Source organism: Cydia strobilella, chromosome 16, assembly GCF_947568885.1.
Source record: "Cydia strobilella chromosome 16, ilCydStro3.1, whole genome shotgun sequence".
In the NCBI taxonomy this organism is placed as follows: Eukaryota; Metazoa; Arthropoda; class Insecta; order Lepidoptera; family Tortricidae; genus Cydia; species Cydia strobilella.
In genome coordinates, this window is record NC_086056.1 from 5,278,949 (window position 1) to 5,300,218 (window position 21,270).

Sequence of the window (21,270 nt, forward strand, 5' to 3'; positions counted from 1 at the left end):
GAAGAGAAGGTTCATATCTACCGACTGGAATTGGTTTCATGCTGGTATCAGATGGGTTAATTTAGGGGTCCTGATGGTCACCTTTGAGAGCGTATGCCAAGCACTTCCGGCAGGAATCATACTGGCAGATTTCGCTTTTCTGTATCTACCAGTAAATTTCTAACTGATGCCATAGCTTTTATTGCAGTATCAGATGGGTTAAATGACCCCCCCTTTTTCGCACCGGAAGTGGCTATTTTTTTTGTACTTTCGGCTAGTTCCGCCGTGGCAGACTATCAAATTCGGACTTAGCATCAGTTTTATGGGAAACCATTGTGCATCTCATCGCGGTATCACGTTGGTTCGAAACTTTACTGCCGGCTCTCCAACCATTAAGGATACTTATCGTCCATTAGGTAGGTATATATATCGCCTTTCGTTATTAACATACATTAGGTAAGTAGTATATCGATATTAGGTATTCCGTCCTTTAGATATATTGACTTTAGGTATTTCGTTCGCTGGCTATAACAGCTTTAGGTATTTTATCCGTTAGGTAAATCAACTTTAGGTATATCGTTTATTAGGTATATCAGCTTTAGGTGTATCGTCCATTAGGTATACCAACTTTAGGTGGTTCATGCATTAGGTATAATATTAGCTTTAGGTGAAACACGCGTTAGGTAAAACGTGCATTAGGTATATCGTACATTAGGTGTTTCGTCCATTGGGTTAATTGAGATTAGGTATTATTAGTAAACTTAGGTCTTATATAAAAGTACCTTGCCGCGCGATCTGATACCTAAATTCAAACAGGTCACTCAATTTTATTGGAATTATTGGAAAGAATGCCCGCCATCTTGGATAACTCCATTTTTGCTCGGCGATGCGGTTTTTTTTTAATAGATAGAGTGATTCAAGAGAAATGTTTATATTGTATAATACATCAGCATTGCACCCGTGCGAAGACGAGGCAGGTCGCTAGTTATAAATAAACAAAACCGTGTTGATTTATATATAACTGTAAAACATTATTTTTGCACAAATGGAAAAACATAAGAAAATCTTCTTACTAGACTAGAACTTATGCACTGCATGGGGCTCATTATATTACATTTACAAACATATCACAAACGTCACAGTATAAATTCAAAAGTGCAACAAATTTACTTTAGCTGCCGTTGCAAATCACTTAATTGGAAAATGATATTAATTAACCGGAATCCATATAAAGATTTTTTTTCCTATTAGTAGGTATTCTCAATCAATTGCTGCGCTGCAACCGATCTGGGCATCAAAATATGCGTGTATATATTTATATATTATTTCTGCTAACATCATTGGTAAGTAAATTTCATTCCTTCCAGATATAGACATAAAGATTATAGAAAAATAAAATATTTCCTCCAAATTAGGGCACATTAACATGCTCTAAGAACAAATTAAATTATTTTCTATGAAAACCCATGCCACCGTAACCGGATAACCGAGCGGTTCAGGCACCTGTCCGGTAAACGGGGGACGCTGGTTCGATTCCGGCTATGATATGACATTTATTTCAGTTCACATTCACATGATCGCACATATAAGTTAAACTTTTTCAGAAGTTATAAAAACCCTGTATAACGGAATAAATTCAGATATTCAGAGACCATAGAGACTTCTTCATAAAAAAAGACAGGAATGTATATAGCTAGAATAATAAATATATGTTTTCCAGATTTCCTATGGATATGGAACAGGAGAGCAAGAGGAGCAAAATCCAAATGATCCAAAATACCAAAATATGGCCGAAGAAGTAGTACGTTTCCACTTGAATGTAACGAAACAGGATACGAAACAAGTAACAGTGTCTAAGGTTACGACACAAGTAGTGGCAGGACTCCTCACTAGAATACAATTCCGTGTTTTCCTCGTCCACGGTAAATCGGCAATGTGCAATTCCGAAATATGGGACCAAACTTGGAAAAATTTAAGAGTTGTAACTTATAACTGTGACTCGCTGTTTTCCAATAAACGACTAAACTCCAGAGTCAATTCTCGACTGGCAGTAACACGGGACCCTAAAAATCCCAAATACCTAAATTTAGCAAATGAGGCTCTTGATATTATCTTTAAAACTCCAGGCAGTAAAATTTTTAACAAAGAAGATATAAAATCAGTATCTGTAACAAGTGCAAACGTAAAGATAGGTTCACAAATAACAAATGCCCTTGTTTTCGATGTTACCACTCTCAATAATGGTCAATTTGAATGTGAGGGTGTAGTTTTGGAATCACCATGGAAAACAGTAGATATGATTGATGTTACTAATGTTAATTGTGATATCAGTAAAGGAAATGCTACAAAAGGTCTCCTTATGAGGCAGTCAGGTAAAAAACAGATTGGCGGCCAAGTGCGTCAAAACCCTAAAGACTTTAAATATAAACGGTTAGCGGAAGAATCTTTTAAAAGGTACCTTCACTCGCACCCCAGCGTTACCATAAGCGTTAAGAAACTAATAGTCGACAAAGTAACCACCCAAGTGGTAGCTGGAACCATGATACGCATTGATTTCCATGTTGATCCTATCAAAGGGTCGACATTTCCTTGCAAATCTGAAATTTGGGAAAAAGTTAATGATAAATTAGATTTTAACGTGATGTGTCAATTGAATGAGAAGAAATCAGGTGGTCAAATAGAACAAGATCCCAAAAATCCTAAGTATCAAAAATTTGCCGAAGAATCTTTCAAAAAGTATCGACGTGATCATATTGGTCTTCTTTTTACAGTTAAAGAGCTTAAGGTGATAAAAGTAACCACTCAAGTAGTTAAAGGAATAATTACTCGACTTGATTTCAAAGCCATTCCTACCAAAGGCAATGTATTACAATGCCATTCTGAGATTTTAGATCAACGATGGCTACAAAATAAAGATATTAAAGTGAATTGTTTCTCACATTCCAAACTAACGCTATCTAAATCTGCCAGCAAGCTGGAAGATGAAGGGGTTTTTAACATAATAGATGAAGCAATTACCGATTACTTTGAAAATTTTGATACTAAGCAATGGACAGTTGAGAACAGCGCGATTAGGAGTTTTAACAAAATACGGACTCCTTATGGTAAAGAATATATTAGTTATTCTAAAGTGGACGTATTCGCATCCAACAGTTACGGTGATTACAGTTATTACAATTGCAGTGCCGTTTTTGCTACAAATAAACGGCATGAAAAAATCCTAATTGGCGTAAATTGTAACAAACATACATCGCTGATGGATGGAACTCATTGGAGGGATCCTTCTGATAAGATGTATTTAACTTTAGCCAAAAAAGCGATAAAACAATACATTAGAATTACAAAAAACAAGGTTGGACTGAAAGGAAAGTACGACGTCGTAGTTACTTTCGCTGTCAGTAGTTTAGCCGCAGGAAGGTGGTATGCCATAAATTTCGTGGTTCGACCGCTAAAGGTGAATGTAAAAGGATTGAAGTGCTATACACATGTTTGGGAAGACTTGAAAGGAAAACAGACAATCACTGAAGTGACTTGTGATTATAATAATACAAATCAAAAACGGTTCAAAACGTTGAAATTATAGTCAGTTATAGTCAGAGGAGTTTATCAACACCAACGTTTGGCACTGACATAAACGCTATCGAGAACGTAACTTACCTACTTTTTATGCATCTCGCTCGAGCATATTAGTGCGAGCGAGATGTATAGAAAGTATACGTAGACGTTGGCGTATATGTCAGTTTTGTCACTGTCCTGTCAGTGACTCATGGTACAGTCACCATCAGATATATCGAAGCGGCCGAGGCGCTCACAAATATCTGAACACGCCTCTATTGTCAAGGCATTACAATGCGTGTTCAGATATTTTTGAGCACCTCGGCCGCTCCGATATATCTGATGGCGACTGTACGGGTTATTTGAACGCGTTTTATTAGAAATTTGTTTTCTTCACTTAAATAAAATATGTGATTTTATTCTAATTTTACCAGTTTTACGGATCCTTATCCATACTATCCATACTAATATTATAAATGCGAAAGTGTGGATGTCTGTGTCTTATCTCTTCACGCTTAAACCGCTGGACCAATGAATGAGGGCTATCGGTTTTTTGCTTACCAGTTGGCGCCTCTGTTCTTCTTCTTCTTCTTTTAAAATTATGGCTTCAGCCCAGTGGGACTATTTCGCCAGTATCAAGGTATTGAGAGGTTTACAAACGACAAAAATTGTACGGTTGTACAAGACAGTGTACGGTGAATTGTTAGCTCTTGTAAATCGATAGCTAGTCTTTACAAGAAGCACGTGGACTACCGGCCGTTGACTCCAAGATGGTGGTTAAACGCGCTTCAAAATTAATTCTCCATTCACTGCACACTACCACATTAGTTTACTGTATAATAAGCTATCGATATTACACTTTAAACAATATTAATAAGCAAAAAACAAAGTAATTAATCACGATGCTAACTATCAAGATGGCGCTCGAACCGGAAGTCCCGCCTCTGTTGATGGTGGTCCAAAAGACTAAAGAACAGCTGTCAGTCATTGAAGTGACATTTGACATTTCGAACTTTGCGAAGACCACCATCCACACTAGCTCCCCTAGCGGCGAATTCATACGCGTTAGCCCTCATTTAGTTACAATGGATTCAAACTGAGACATAGTTTGAATCCAGGGGGAAGGACTAGGATAGATTTTATCTCAAAAATCATCCCATAAAGGTAGGCGTCCACACTCCACAGGGCTGCATCGCACGTATCGGACGCATCGCACGCAACGGATTTTAGTATTCTATGTATAGAAAGCGTAGAAAGTCACACAAGTGCGTCCACTGATCCACGGTGCCGCCGATCATTATGTTTATACCCTGCCGTACAATATGTATAGCCTGTCTGTTAGTGTTAGTTTAAGGAATAAATAATAAATATAGTGAAAATAATCTAACCTGATTGTCACATATCATGTACTTGGCTCCGGCCCGTAGATACCTAGTATTAATTACCAGCTTAGGCTGAGAAAGAGAAATCTTGTAAAAAATAATAATAAAATTTTTGCACGGAAATAGTTGAAGGCCCGAGGAAGACATAGGTTTTTATCGCTCATCATCATCATTCCACACAGAAAAGTCGCGGGCTTAAGCTTGTTATTAATATACAGGGTGGCTAAACAATAAGTGCATTAATTCCCGTTGCCAGGGAGGTTTTGAGATTATACTTAGCAACTTTTACTATGGGACCAACCCCGAAATCGCGAAAAAAAATTTGGCTGTTTCATACATTTTGGCTGGTCCATTTTCTATGTAATTTTTTTTTCGCGATTTCGTCCCATAGTAAAAGTTGCTCAGAATAATTCCAAAACCTCCCTGGCAACGGGAATGCACTTATTTTTTAGCCACCGTGTATAAAATTTTATGTACACCGTAGTTGAATTTTTGATTGCAGTTACATTTAGTTTATCGCGGACATCTCGGTGATTTAAAAATAATTATTAAATAAATAGTAGATTGTAAACAAAAAAAAAGGCACCCATTTATGATGAGTTATTTTAGTTTGATTCCGCTCGTAGCTGAGTTAAAATTTCATGTCGAATACGATAAAAGTAAAATATATAGGGAATCAATAAAAAACAGGATTAGTTAAAAAATAAGATATCGGGCCACACTACTAATTCCACGCAGATAAAGTCGCGGGCAAAAGCTAGTAAAGTATAAAAGTTAACAATCGGCACTTTTACACTAATATCGTGGTTCTTCAAGCGTATTTAAACCGCGGAACCATTTGAAATAAAAATAAAATAAAAAGGGTAAGAAGTTTATAAAATGCATATACCTATACCTATATGTTAGTCTGTAAGGTCATTTGTAATATGGGCTTTTTGCCTGATTTAAAATTTTAAATAAATAAATAAATTTATACAAAATTTATAGTATTTATCCCGAAATTCATCCCTAAACGGGGTGAAAAGAAGGGTGTAAGAGGGATAATCGATGCATCACCTGTGAGTTTAAACATGTCAATTGGATTCTCGTGGTGGTCTTTTATGGTGACTGTGGCTATGTCGAGAGGAGAGGCCATCTGTGTATGTCTAGTATAATGTAGGTAATAATAGTCCTACAGTACAGTTAAATAATTTAATTTCCGACCCATTTCGTACAGTGATAAATAATATGATTCGCTAGAGACCTCATACTGTGAAATCACACAAACATGTGAAATAAATGAAATGAAACTATTGTCACTGTGTCAAATTACAAAGTGGGTAGGAAATTCAATTCTTTGACTGTACACGTACGTATCATAATCAATCAGCTGGTCGAACGCGTGGTAACACCCTTAATTAAAAAGTGTAGAAAATTGACGAGTGACCGGTGAAAATTACCTATACTTAATTGGAAAATAATTTTCATTAACAGAAATCCATATAAAGTGTATTATTTTTTTCTATTTTTTGTGTTTTCACTCCGGAATGGTGTCATTTTGATATCATAAATGAATTCGGCATACCCGATTTATACAATAACGATACTTAACTTGGCCTAGTAGCTTAAATGATATAAGTAGTTATCAAGATAAAGTTTTTAATCCCTTTTTCACCACCTTGGGGGATGAATTTTTAAAAACGCTGAAATTCGTTTTCTTGTATTTCAATAATATATCTTTTTACGAAGTTTCAAATTGCTACCTTACAATAAATCTTGAACCCCATACAAACTTTCATCCCTTTTTAACCCCCTTAGGGGTGAAATTTCTCAAATTTTCATAGCCTATAACCTGACCGTGGATTTTTTCGACAGATTAGTAAAGTTTGCATCAAAATCTGGACCCGGGTATGTCCTTAAACTACGTCCAACAAGAGAGGTAGGGCACAGCGTTATGTCATCACGCCTGAATTTGGAGCAGCCCAACTGGAGAAGTACCTTCACCTTACAGAAGACCACAGCCATAATAGCACTGCTGCCTACTTTGTAGGCATGTAGTGTTGTGTTCCTGGTGGTGAGTAAGGTTCCCAGATAGCTCCAACCCCCAAACCCCCCCTTTCTAATAATGATGGCGCAGTTAAAGAGGTTACCCCAGGAGGGTACCAGTTGCTGCACTAGCGCTGGAGAACCCCTCACTGGGCTTCCATGCTCAGGTAACATTTTGCCTGAGCGTGGACGCCGAGGCCGCCCCATTTCGTACTCTGGGGGGGGCAAAACCGCGCTTAACCATCTGTCATCTGCCCGAGGCAAGAGCAAAGCAACTTCGGCACCCCTTGCCACGCTGGCCGTGGACTTCTGCAACATCAGGGGTCTACATTCCAACCTTAATGCTGTCCACCTACACCTCGAGACAGCAAAGCCGGCCTTGCTCTATTTGGGCTCTGCTAGGGCTGGGGTGTCGAAAGCCGAAAAGGAGTATTCCAGTCCGTACCCAGGGTAGAAGAGGTAAGATGTGTCCGCTGGAGACGCTATCTGCGTCTCGGTCAAATAGAGCAAGGCCGGCTTTGCTGTCTCGAGGTGTAGGTGGACAGCATTAAGGTTGGAATGTAGACCCCTGATGTTGCAGAAGTCCACGGCCAGCGTGGCAAGGGGTGCCGAAGTTGCTTTGCTCTTGCCTCGGGCAGATGACAGATGGTTAAGCGCGGTTTTGCCCCCCCCAGAGTACGAAATGGGGCGGCCTCGGCGTCCACGCTCAGGCAAAATGTTACCTGAGCATGGAAGCCCAGTGAGGGGTTCTCCAGCGCTAGTGCAGCAACTGGTATCCTCCTGGGGTAACCTCTTTAACTGCGCCATCATTATTAGAAAGGGGGGGTTTGGGGGTTGGAGCTATCTGGGAACCTTACTCACCACCAGGAACACAACACTACATGCTACTATTATGGCTGTGGTCTTCTGTAAGGTGGAGGTACTTCTCCAGTTGGGCTGCTCCAAATTCAGGCGTGATGACATAACGCTGTGCCCTACCTCTCTTGTTGGACGTAGTTTAAGGACATACCCGGGTCCAGATTTTGATGCAAACTTTACTAATCTGTCGAAAAAATCCACGGTCAGGTTATAGGCTATGAAAATTTGAGAAATTTCACCCCTAAGGGGGTTAAAAAGGGATGAAAGTTTGTATGGGGTTCAAGATTTATTGTAAGGTAGCAATTTGAAACTTCGTAAAAAGATATATTATTGAAATACAAGAAAACTAATTTCAGCGTTTTTAAAAATTCATCCCCCAAGGTGGTGAAAAAGGGGTTAAAAACTTTATCTTGATGACTACTTATATCATTTAAGCTACTAGGCCAAGTTAAGTATCGTTATTGTATAAATCGGGTATGCCGAATTCATTTATGATATCAAAATGACACCATTCCGGAGTGAAAACACAAAAAATATGAAAAAAATAATACTATTTTAATTCCTCTTCACGCTTAAACCGCTGAACCAATTTAGTTTAAATTTGGTATAGAGATAGTTTGAGTCCTAGGAAAGAGCATAGGATAGTTTTAATCTCAAACATCATCCCTTAAGGGTGTGAACAGGGAGGTGGAAATTTGTATGGGATTCCATAACCGCTAAACCGACTTAGATAAAATTTGGTATATAGATAGTTTGAGTCCCGTAGAAGAACATAGGGTAGTTTTTATCCAAAAAAATACCTTAAAACTGAAAAGGAAGGTGTAATATTGTAGGGGGAATCAAAAACCGCCTCAACTGATTTACATGAAATCTACGTATCCGTCTTTTGATTTAGTTGAAAATGATACTAAACGACTTAGAACCTAATCTTAAACATCCCCACCCCCCCTAATACATCAAAAATCTGGGTAGCTCCACTTCTTAAATACATCTTAGGAACACCAAGATTAATTCTGCTGTAATTATTTAAAATTATTAATTTTCTCCATCATGAATTATACCTAATCGTAATTACGAGTATATCGCATCCATATTCATACATATCGCATCCTTTAAGCACGAAAGTGAAGGACCCGCGCGAAATCGCCTTTTCGTACAACTGTTAGTCCTCATTTTCCTCTCTTGATATTAACATTATTCAAAATATTTTGACACAATTAGTTGTGTATCAACCACAGCTATGTCCTGTGTACATTTGTGTTTTTGGAATTTTTAATTACTTATTATCAAAGTTAGAAGCATTAAAAAATTTGCCTGAAATCACTTTTCGCTCCTAATTTTAACAATAATCAAAAAATCTAAAAAAGTCAAACGTAGAAAACGTAGCGTTTAGCTATGGTAAATATACATCAAATTATGTACCTAAAAATATTTTCATAATGATAGAGAAAAATGGAGACTGCGTTTGTATGGAGAAGCGGCCGTGCCCTTTCCTCTTAATAATGGCCACGAAGAATAATTTTTCTATGTCGTTTGCGGAGTAATTGTCAAACGATTTGGGACTTATACGCGTTACCATGCCTTCCCGAAAAAAATCAAATCTTTCGCGAAAGTCTCGCAACGTATTGAGGCTACAAGGGGCACGGTCTCAGGAGTCTGAGAAAGACCACGTTGAGAGACTCAGTGGCGCTCTAGCCAGGCAGGTCGCTTCGCTTTCGGTTGAAACGGCAAGCCAGCGCGAGTCTCGATTGTGATTCCAAAGACATCGTACGCAATACATATGTAGGCGCAGATCCTGACGGAGTGTGGCGCCAGAGAAACCGTTTTCATCCTGCGCATCCCCCTCATCCCGAGCAACTTCCCGTTCCGCTTCAAGCGCCTACAGGTCCCCGTGAGCGTCTGCTTCGCTATGACCATCAACAAGTCGTAGGGGCAGACGCTACGCAGATGCATTTCCCATTCCGAAAACAAAAAAAAAGGGGCAGACGCTGCGCGCCGCCGGCATCATGCTTAGAATGATTTGACTGGAGGACCGATTTGGATGACATGATTTGGATGGGAAACACCCAAATATTCCGAAATACGTTTTTCCGATTTTTATTACCATGATTTTCATAATCCCGATTTTTTATAAGTCCGAAATATCAAAATTACGATTTTTAAAAACACGATGGAATAAAATCACGAATGTGCTATTTCCGAAAACTTAAAATCCGATTGTCACTTGACCGAAAGCTTAAAGTTCCGATTTTACATTTTTCCGAAAATATTTTTTTCCGAATTCCTTAATTCCGAAATATTATTGTCCGAGATTGGAAATAAAATAATTCGGTATTCAGAAATTCGGTCTTTTGTAAGGTCGGAAAAATGAAGTTCATGATATTCAAATAAAGACTCACGTTTTACTTTAGTGATTCGGTATTCAGAAATTAGGTGTTTTGTAAGGTCGGAAAAATGAAATCCGTGATATTCAAATGAAGACTCACGTTTTAGTTATTATTACGGGTGCCTGTCGTGCCGCATCATGTTAAATTCGGTATAAATAAATTAGGCAGAACTGCGACCCTGCAAACCCGAACTGTTGCCAGAAGTGGGTCAGGTTAGGTTAAAACTGCGACCCCCAAGACAACGAACTGTAGCCAGAAGTGGGTTAGGTTAGGTTAGAACTGCGACCGTCAAGAAAACGAAATTTAACAATACATTCGGAATATCTTAATTAGGAAATTAAAAAAATTGGGATATTTAAAATAGGAATCACATCAATTCGGAATAATTATTAGTCAGAATTCATGATTTTGAAAATCGTTAATTGTAAATACGGCGTTTGTCACTGTCGGAATTTTTATAGTCGGAATTATGTAGTTCGGAATTTACGAAATTCGGCTTTTTGGGTTTTCGGAAATATAAATCTTTGTGATTTTTATCATTCGTAATTATGACAGTCGGAATTTTGATGGGTCGAGCATTTAAAAATCGAAATGATAAAATTCGACATTCTAAAATTCGGAATAAAAATTTTTGGAATTATGTAGTGTACCCGATTTGGATAGGTACAGTCAAGGACGTAAAAATACAAAAATGGTAGGTACTGTATCGTTCGATATACACCTAAATCACGTCAAAAATTTGAATAAGGGCAACAAAAATATTGATTTTGGAGTGTAGTTTTATTTAGTGGGAGGTACCCAATTGTTAAATATTTTATCTGGACTACAGTCCTCTGGCGTATCCATCTGTTCAAATTAGGACTGAATTAGCCGCTTACTGACACATACCGAATTCCACGCAGGCGAAGCCGCGGGCACAGCTAGTATTAGTAATATTTCTTTTGTCAAAAATATTTTGATAAAATATTAATAATACTTAATTCGATTTGCCGATTTTATTTAAAAATGTGACGTCACACCAGGGGGGGGGGGGGTTGCCAAATGTGACCAAGTGTGACAAGGAGGGGGGAGGGGTAAAAAACCTCGAAATTCGTGTGACGTAATTTACGGATGAACCCTAACAGTTATATAGATTCCTTTAACTACATATATACCCTGTACAGCGAGGTGCAGAATTATGAATGCAATTTTGCGACCGAGTGTACAAATAAAGTATTTTTGTAAACGTTATTATTGTCACTGTCATCCGACGTTATATTATTTACTGTACGTGCTTTACGAATCATATAACCAAATGAGGAGTGTTTTTGTTTTTGAACTAAATGAGTTTTCAATCGGAACTGTTTTTAATAAATGTTTTACCAGTTGTTACGGATATTTCCCTGCGTATTTCTCGGACAAACTTATCTGGGGGCACGGCAGTACCATACCATCCATCCTTTTCTCGAAGCCATTCAGGCCATTTTCGACGTCCTGTAAATTTGTGCTGGCTAAAGCTAGAACCCTGAATTTTCAGTGACATATAGGGCATTTTATGGCTTACATATATTCCCAAGAACATTCAATTTGAACTTGTAGTTTAAGGATTATTGCACATCAAAATTCCCTACTTTTATCACTGACACACTCACTCACTGATCATCCGTTATGTTCAATTAGAATTATTTTTAATAGTTGACGATGATCATATTGTCATTATGCAGCCGTGCGATGGCCAAGACATTATATGTATTAAAAATTAAAGGTATCTAATATTGATGCGGTTTTAACACCCTCTGGCACAGACTAAAATAACCGACTTGGTATTGATTACATCTCAAAATTTTTTTTGTATAGTTAGAAGAATTGTGTTGCGACTGTTGCGAGGCTTGCATCTTTTTACATGTAATGTTTTTGATGGGATATTTATTATTACTAAGCTGTTACAGTCAACTTCAAAAAAAATAAATAGGCGAAAACATCATATATCACAGTATACGTGGGAAAAAATACAAACTCGAAATTATTTTTATGGACCTCGAATCTCAGTAGGTACCTATATGTTATGCAGATGATATGGTAATGTTGAGTCCCGCGATCAGGGTTTTAGTCAAATCGCTAAATATTTGTTACTATTGCGCAGTGAGCTACTCGCAATCGAATTAGGACAAAGGTCGAAATGTCTAGAATAGTTCTGAAATTTGGTATGTATGTTAAGAGGCCGGTGTCGATTTTAGTCGCAAAAATGTAAAATTGATAGATTTAGTCCGTGAAATTTTACACCTTTTGTTACCTTATTGAAATAACAAGTACTGGTTTCTATTAGCACGTCTTCTTATCTTACCTTTTATCAGATCAGTTTTTTGAAAACAGACTCACTAAATTAGTAATGTTTGCTTTTCTGATGGACGTTAACGCGGTAAACGCGCGTAAAACACTGATTTTGTCGCTTTTATTTGTAAATTTCGTAAAGTTTGGACTGCTAAACATGGTAATTTTGTATTACACATATCCTGTACTTGACGTTTATCAGACTACATTTTTATTATTATGACTTTGAAGTAGTGTAAATGAAAGTTAGACTAAATCAATTTTCTCCAGAAATTACTTCAAAACAAGTGACAATTTCTCTGAAAATCGACTTAATTTCAACGTTATTTTGATACTTAAACAATCTACAACGTATGCTGAAACTATTCTTATACATAAATTTGTATAATTTACCACCATGATTTTTTGATGAATTTTTAAAAACTGCCCCTTCTCTTCATGCATTACCGGTGACGCACGCTCGCGACCTCATTATTAAAAGGCAAGATGAGAAGACGTGCTAATAGAAATCAATACTTGTTATTTAGATATTACGTAACAAAACGTGTATAATTTCAACGACTAAATCTATCAATTTTCCATTTTTGCTCCAAAATCGACTACGGCCTCTTAATAAAAGTGGCCTTGTTTGATTGCGTTATTATGGCCAAAAATCGACAAGTCGCGTCCTTGGCGTATTCTAAAGATATCAGAGAAGATGATATAGGGAGTGGAATAAAGAAAAGTTCGCTTTTGCTTTCCTGGACTCTGTGTCCCTCAAGACAAAGTGGCAAGTTTAAAACTAATTGTTGTTGTATGTCCCTGAGAGCTTTGAGATATTTACACTACAAAACACCCCGAGGAAAAAACAGTTAAGACCATATCGAGCTATGCTCAGTGCAGGTAGGATCTGTAGTTGTCCGGCCATAGGGCTTTTTATAAGTTATGAACACAAGTAAATGAGGTATCTTCGCGACATTTATTTCTTTTTAGGGTTCCGCACCCAAAAAAAGACGGAATTCTGGTTTAATTTCAAAATTCAATTCTTCTGGACTTTTAGAGGGTTACTTGCAGTGTGCTACTAATTAAGTACCAGTTATCGTGACAAAAAGTCTTAATTTAATTTGTTATTGTTTTTTGTTTGTTTTGTATAGGATGCACACTGATTTACTTCAGTTTTAGTAAGTATGTATTCTCATGAAGTGAAATGTACAATTTCTTTTGAGAAAATAAAGTTTTATAAACATAAATTCGATTCAATTTGATTTTGTGCTTTTAAAAGGACATCGAGACGTAGAAGGTTAAAGTACTAAACACTGAGTTGAGAAAAACAAACTATACTATACATATATATAAACGGACAAAGCGAAACCATGTCTTGTTTTCCGATTTTATTTATTTATTTTAAACTTTATTGCACAGTAAGAATATACAGTGGCAAAAGGCGGGCGGGCGGAGGCGGATTTTACTACGGAATCCTAAAAACGAAGTATAAATGTGTTGGCTAATTCAGAAAAAGCATAAACACGTGTTAAGTGTATCAAATTTACTATGACCGTCGCAGATTACTAATTAAAAAGTAATTACCTATGATTTGTGACTCCGTGGCTTTTTATTTATTTGGTAGGTATACCGAATATAAATGGCGATTACAACCGCAAATCTTCATTAATTAAAAATAAAATCACTTATTATATCACTCTTCACAATCTCGGATCACTGTGGAATAGATAATCCTGGGAATAAACATGCATGTTAATATTTTTGTTTTTCTGCTTATCTGGAGTGGGGTAAGCAAATATTTAATTTAATTTTTAATATGAACAAGTATATACACGGTGTTTCATGACCCACTGAAAACCTAAGAACAGTTTGTTCAGAATCGATAGGAGAATCGATGGCGCTATATTTTAATAGGGGTAATTTTATTATTATTTTTACATGCTCAGTCTACAAGTTTGTAATGCAACAACATCAATAGCTAGCATTTGACACGTTATTTGTCAATGAGCAACACCCTTAACTGGCCATTGGTAAACCTTATCTCGTTGCAGTAAGGTATGAAAATGGTCAGTTAACAGTGTTTACGATGGTAACTAGCAATTGTTTGATGTCACTAAAACGACGAAGTATCTTGTGTAGAATTACCAGTCGAATAGAATTGTTAAGGAAACTAAACAACGAATATTTTTTAATATTTATCGGATTAAAGAATAAATACCCAAGATGAGTTTAAAATAAAAAAAATCTGTTGGGGTGTCTCAAGTTTTCAGTGGCTCAAGTAACACCGTGTATATAAATAAATAGGTATTGGACAATATTACACCAATAACACAAATCAACCATGGTTTGTATAATTTATATGCAATATAAATTATAACTGTAATTTTGATGTGTAAAATTATTATTTTATAAATAAATAGTTGAAATTGAAATATTAAAAAATAACTCCTTTCAACGTTTTTCTACATTGTAATTTTTTTTAACATCATTCATCATCATCATAGTTAGTTCAAAGAACATTGCCATCAAATTTGAGTAGATATTTATTGCAAATTCGGCACATCGGATATTTATGAGATTGAAACGGGACACTGGCCTGAGGTTTCGAACGGGACATTTGTGGTCGCAGGCAGAATTGTGTCAACATGTTCTAACTGAGCGGATTTTGTGAACTAAATGCTTACTTGCATTTGGTCACACAACAAACAACGCAAAACTCAGTTTTATGAGTGAAAATCGAGTTAGGTACCTACTTTAAATCAATACATCGGATTCTTAAACAATTACTTGCTTATAAGCTCAACCGGCAAGCATACAAAAAACATTATGAGTTCCATAAACGCTTGATAATCATTATTAGGTACTTTAATCAGCTTGGGGGATGTTGTAGACCAAGTGTATATACAATACCTATTTTTTATTTAGGTATAGTCTACGTATTCATAACATTTGCGTTTGACTTACCGTATGTTATATTTTCTTATGTATTGGACTTCTCACGTAGAATTAAGTAACGTAATGCTCGGGATGAGACTTTACTCTTTTGCTCCATTTGCTCCTTAAAACACAATTAACAAAATAGGGCGAAAATTTAGAACTGTTAATATCACTTTAAAATTATTCCTTCTTAATATCAGCTACAAAATGGTGTTTCAGGTCTGCTACGGCGATGAGACAAACAGAATAGTAGGAGGAATACGAGAGCAAAATGCAAGTGATCCTAAATATCAAAACATGGCTAATGAACTAGTACATTCCTATCTAAAAGTCAGAGACCAAGACACAAAAAATGTAACAGTTATTAAAGTTACGACACAAGTGGTTTCAGGAATCATCACTAAAATGAAACTACGGTTATTCCTGGTTAATGGCCAATCGACAATGTGCGATTTCAATGTATGGGAACAAAAATGGAAGAATGTAAAATATGTATCTCATAAATGTGATTCGCTGTTTCTTGAAAAGTTAAGTTCCAGAAATTTACGTCAGCCTGAGAAAGATCGGAACCCTACAAATCTTAAATACTTAGACTTAGCACAACTAGCTATTGATTCCTTATTTGAAACCCCTGGCAGTAAACCTTTTGAAAAGAAAGATGTAAAGGAAATATTTGTAAGCAGGGTAAGAGTAGAGATAAATACTGAAATAAAATTTACTCTTGAAATCAATGTGATTACAGTCAAGAATGATCATTTTAAATGTACTAGTAGGGTCACGGAAGCTCCATGGGCACAAGAAAATCCAGTAAAGATCACTGAAACAAACTGCACGGAAGCTAATGGTGAAACTGAAAATCAACCAGGTGGCCTAGAACCCCAAAATCCTAAAGATCCCAAGTACAAAGAATTAGCAACAGAATCATTTGAAAACTATCAACTAACTAATGGTTTTATACGATTTAAAGAACTGAAGGTAACTAAAGTAACCACACAAACAATATCTGGAATTATCACTCGAATAGACTTCAATGTGATTCCTACGAAAGGTAAATCATTTTCATGCCATTCACGAATTATAGAGCAAGAATGGATTAATAATAAAATCTTTAGCGTCACTTGTGACAGTCTCGCACCCCAAAATCCTAACGATCCCAAGTATAAACAATTAGCAATGGAATCTTTCAAAACTTATCAACAAACTAATGGTTTCATAAGATTTAAAGAGCTGAATGTAACTAAAGTAACTACTCAAATAGTTTCTGGAGTTATCACTCGAATAGAGTTCATTGTGGTTCCAACTAAAGGGAAAAGATTTGCATGCCGTTCAAAAATCACAGAACAAAAGTGGGTTAATATTAAGATCATCAAGGCCACCTGCGACAGGCAATAGAACCCACAGGTTCCCGGTGGCCTAGTACCCCAAAATCCTAAAGATCCCAAGTATAAACAATTAGCAACAGAATCTTTAAAAAAATATCAACACACTAATGGTTATATAAAAGTTAAAAAGCTCAATGTAACTAAAGTAACTACGCAAGAAGTTTCTGGACTTATCACTCGAATAGAGTTCATTGTGATTCCTACTAAAGGGCAAAAATTTGCATGCCGTTCACAAATTATAGAACAAATCTGGGTTAGTAATAAGATCATCATTGTCACCTGTGATAGGGAAAATAACTTAGTACACCAAAATCCTAACGATCCCAAGTATTAAACAATTAGCAACAAAATCTCTCAAACAATATCAAAAAAACTTATCGCAATGTAAAAGTTAAAGACATGAAGGTGACTAAAGTAACCACGCCAATAGTTTCTGGAGTTATCACTTAAATTGAATTCGATGTGATTCCTATAACAGGCAAACCATTATCATGCCATTCAGAGATTGTACAGCAAAAATGGGTAACCAGGATCATTTGTAACAGAAAAGAGTGTTGATTATTCGTCGAATTAAATACCATCTTCTTTATAATCTTAGTTTTATTCCTATCTTCTTTCACAGTTTTACATTTTATATTTTTACCAAATCTATTTTTACACAGCTTATGAACCATCGCTACGGCCATGCAAAAAAACCTAGAGCAAATCAATGACAATTAAAAAGTTTGATGCTTAAGGGGATGTACAGACATCGTACTTCAACAAAGAGTACCCACTGGTTCCTAGTGGTGAAGTATCTCATAATCCTGACCATTGGAAGTACAAAAATTTAGCAAAAAAATCTTTCAAAAAGTTCCAGGAAACTAATGGTGCTATTATAGTTATACACATCAAGGTAATTAAGGCCAGGTTGTTGCGGGCAAAATCACTCGAATTGATTTTACTGTGACTCCTATCAAAGATCAACCATTCATTTGCCATTCTGAAATTTTTGTACAGAAAAGGGTTCAAGGTTAAATATAAAAGTAGACTGTGAGATATCTCAAAATGCTGATAATCCCAAGAACAAAGTAGGAAGTGAAGAGGAACAAGACCCTGACAACCCTAAGTAACTTACTACCAATTAGCGAAATAATCATTTCAAGAATTTCACAGATCTTTTTATGGCCCTCTGTTTGTGAAACGGAGGGCGTTTCATGTAAAACGTTATAAAGTGACTAAAGTAACTACACAGCACGTTCAATAACTACTCACGCGAGTTAATTTCAATGTAATTCTTATTAGTGGAGAATTGTTTCAATGCGAATCCGAAATTTTGGAAAATTCGTGGGAAACATACAAAGGAATTGTAGTCAAGTGTCATTCAGTAGTAATTCGAGGCTCATTAGTCTCATCTCGTCGGAAAAAACTATCGGTAGCCAATGATATTACATATATGTGACGTTTTCAATTAAAAGGTACCACATTGTCGCTTACCATGAGGATGAAAATTGCTTGTATCTTTATACGAAAAACCTGTCAGAGCGTCCTTATGGCAAGCGACAATGTGGTAACTTTTGCTTGAAAACGACACATATAACTATAGATAGAGCTTATGCTAGCACAAAAAATACTTCCATATTTATTTCTATACCAACGAAGAAATCCGTTATTATTGATTAATTTTTATTTTCGAAGTTTTACGCAGGTTACACTGGTCGTAGTCGCGGATAAATGATGTGAGTGATGTGCTAGTAACCTGCCAGGAACTAATAAATCGGTTGATATAACTCCGTAAGTTACTCTATGATAAGGTGAAGGATGCGAAGTGCGCCTGGCGTGTAAGTGCGCCTACCCCTATAGACTAAATTAAAGGTAGGCGCACTTCGCCTCCTTCACCTTACGTTATAGACATAATTAGGAATATTTATTGGTCGTCCGTTTTGTCGTAGGTAAATAAATGTTGTAAATATTTTAACGCTAATTTACAAGCAATATACTCGAACATTAAAAAAAAGCTTGTAATAATAGGCCTCTACTTTATTTATTCCTTTACTAATAAATTCTGTGACATCTTCTCAACATGCATGTCGCCTATAGGCAGCTTACGAGAATGGTATGGTGTCCCTTATTTATTAGCGCCTAGTGTTAATGGCAAGCTTAAGTTTCCGATTTAGGCCACAAGATTCCAGATCTTTAACGCGTAAAGGAGCGTGCGAGTGCTGTAACTGCTGTAGGATCAACCATGTGCTGAAACCTTTTGACCGCCAAATAACGTCGGCTGACGCGCGCGTCTTCAGCCTAAGTGTTATGGCCTGAGTGGACGCTCGAGTTGAGCGTGCAGCCGGGCGGGGCGTGCAGCGTGCATGTTAAACAAATGAGTCCACTCAGGCTATAAGTTTTCTATACAGGCGACAAGGTGGCAGATCCTCTAACGCGCACGGTCCCTATTCGTTGATGTTACCAGTGACATCACATTTCACCCGACTATATTTTATATATTCGAAAATATACCTAACTTTTATGAAAAAGAAAAACCTAAGTTTGCCTGTTCTTCAGAGAGTCCGAGTTATTGTCGGCGAATCTGACCTTGACCTTGACTTTGGAGTTTCTGGGACACGAGCTCCGGGCGCTCTGTGAACGCCGATCTTCGAGACCACCATCGAAGCCCTGCGACGCCCCGGACACGGTGCAGATGTCTACAGAAACAACATCAACTAGATGCGACTGGTGCGAGACATTTATTGGGGTTTTACTTATATCTACAATCCACATACTTGCTATGGCAACCTTTCGACTTTACTATCAAAACTTTAGATAATTGCATTGTCACTCTGACATGAATATGTTTTAATTTTGAGCTCAATTGAATACCTACTGGATGATATTTAAGGTTACATCAAAGCAATTTCTTTATAAATATATCACTGTGTTCTGAATTATTAAGACATCGAAAAATATTGAATAGAACATACCTTTAATCGCCATCTTCAGCGCATGTTTCACATTCAACAACTCCTTCTTAAGTTTGTCTACCAAACTTTGCTTGGATTCCAATAAAACATGCAATTTCTCATTTTCCAACCGCAAGTCGAGCGTCGCTGCTATTCCTTCAGATTCCCGTTTCTGCGCCACGTCTAGTTGTTTCTTTAACTCGCCGGTTACAGCTTCGAACGTTCTTCTAGACGATTCTAGATCGACACCAGCTTTCTCCAAATCGTTTTTCAATTTTTTGTTCTCATTTTGAAGCCTTTTGATCGTAACGCCGCGTGATAAGCAAAGCTTATCAACGTTATAAGTTTTAGATGAGTCTTTAACTTCTACGTCTATTGTATCAAAATTTCTGAATTCTGCATATTCGTAGGACTTGCCGTTTTGGTTATTGGCGCCGTGTTTATTATTTAATGCATAAGATTCCTGCTCAGATGGCTGTAACTTGTGTTCTAAATTATTGTCCATGCCTACAATTTCTTAGGTAGAAAAATATATAGTAATTGCTAATTGTATTTATATACAAGAACTGAAAAGGTAAACATATTTCTCCAAAATACTGTAAAGTTCAATAAAATTCTAATCATATTTTGACAGCGGGCATTGTTGCTTTAATATGTCATCAGTCAGTGCGAGCGGGCTCGCGCTCGGAGGTTTAATATCCCTAGTGAGTATAACATATTATACTACTATATATTATACTACTCTTTGGAGTATAACCTTGGTATAACCCTAAGCTGAGTTTTTTTGTTGAGAGTAACTTGGTCTAAGCTCTTTGCATAGCACAATCTTTCATATTTTGTCAGTAATGCTGATATTACCATACTTTGTTATTGCAAATTACATGCAGTTAGCTTAGTCCGGCTCTCTAGTCTAAGTATGTATATACCTAAAAAGAAAAGTAAAAGTAGGGATCTATCAGTGTCAATCTATGACATCATGGTAGTATTTTTAAACAATGGTACCATAATGGTACATTTAGGTTACAGGTTAATTGTGAAAATTCAAAATTCTGGGCTAAATCAAGCTCCTCAGATTGTCCCTTAAAAACTTGACGTTGGAAAGTGCCCTGGCAGCAAAAGCCATTTCTCACAAAAAATGTTACATTTAATGAATACACAGTGTGTAAATTAAATATGGGCAAATTTGTAGTGATTATATTGCAAATTGCAATTACAAGCAAAATTGTGGATCTAGGCATTGTATACGCGGCAACCACGGCTGTGATTAGTTAACCGCAAGAAAATTATTCAGGTCAGTACAAGAATTGTATATCTTCATAGTACAAATCCACTTCCCCACAAAATAATATTATTGCTTGTTTATTTCATAAGTTTAGGTGTAGTTTTCCCCAACATGCAAGGAATTTAAATTAATAAATTACAAAGGACAATTGTTATAAAATTATAAGTAGTATGCTTAACTCGTTCGCGTCTTTCCTGTAGTCATTGCAAAGTTAAGGGAATCTGAAGTTAATTTTATCGCTGCGCCTATAGAGACAAA

At 36.7% G+C, this 21,270-nt stretch overlaps 2 protein-coding genes across 2 annotated transcripts; one reads left to right on the forward strand and one right to left on the reverse strand.

Annotated features, from left to right (window-relative positions):
* The first annotated feature begins 1,260 nt into the window (after window positions 1-1,260).
* Window positions 1,261-3,562, forward strand: LOC134748246 (uncharacterized). The gene is made up of 2 exons (XM_063682976.1): window positions 1,261-1,322; window positions 1,700-3,562. Exons 1-2 carry the CDS (start codon window positions 1,281-1,283, stop codon window positions 3,560-3,562), a joined length of 1,905 nt encoding a protein of 634 aa, XP_063539046.1. The 5' UTR covers window positions 1,261-1,280.
* Window positions 3,563-19,314: 15,752 nt separating this feature from the next.
* Window positions 19,315-20,235, reverse strand: LOC134748515 (uncharacterized). Its single transcript, XM_063683308.1, has 2 exons — window positions 19,752-20,235; window positions 19,315-19,475 (listed from the first exon to the last, which is right to left on the reverse strand). Exons 1-2 carry the CDS (start codon window positions 20,233-20,235, stop codon window positions 19,315-19,317), a joined length of 645 nt encoding a protein of 214 aa, XP_063539378.1.
* Between the last annotated feature and the right edge of the window lie 1,035 nt (window positions 20,236-21,270).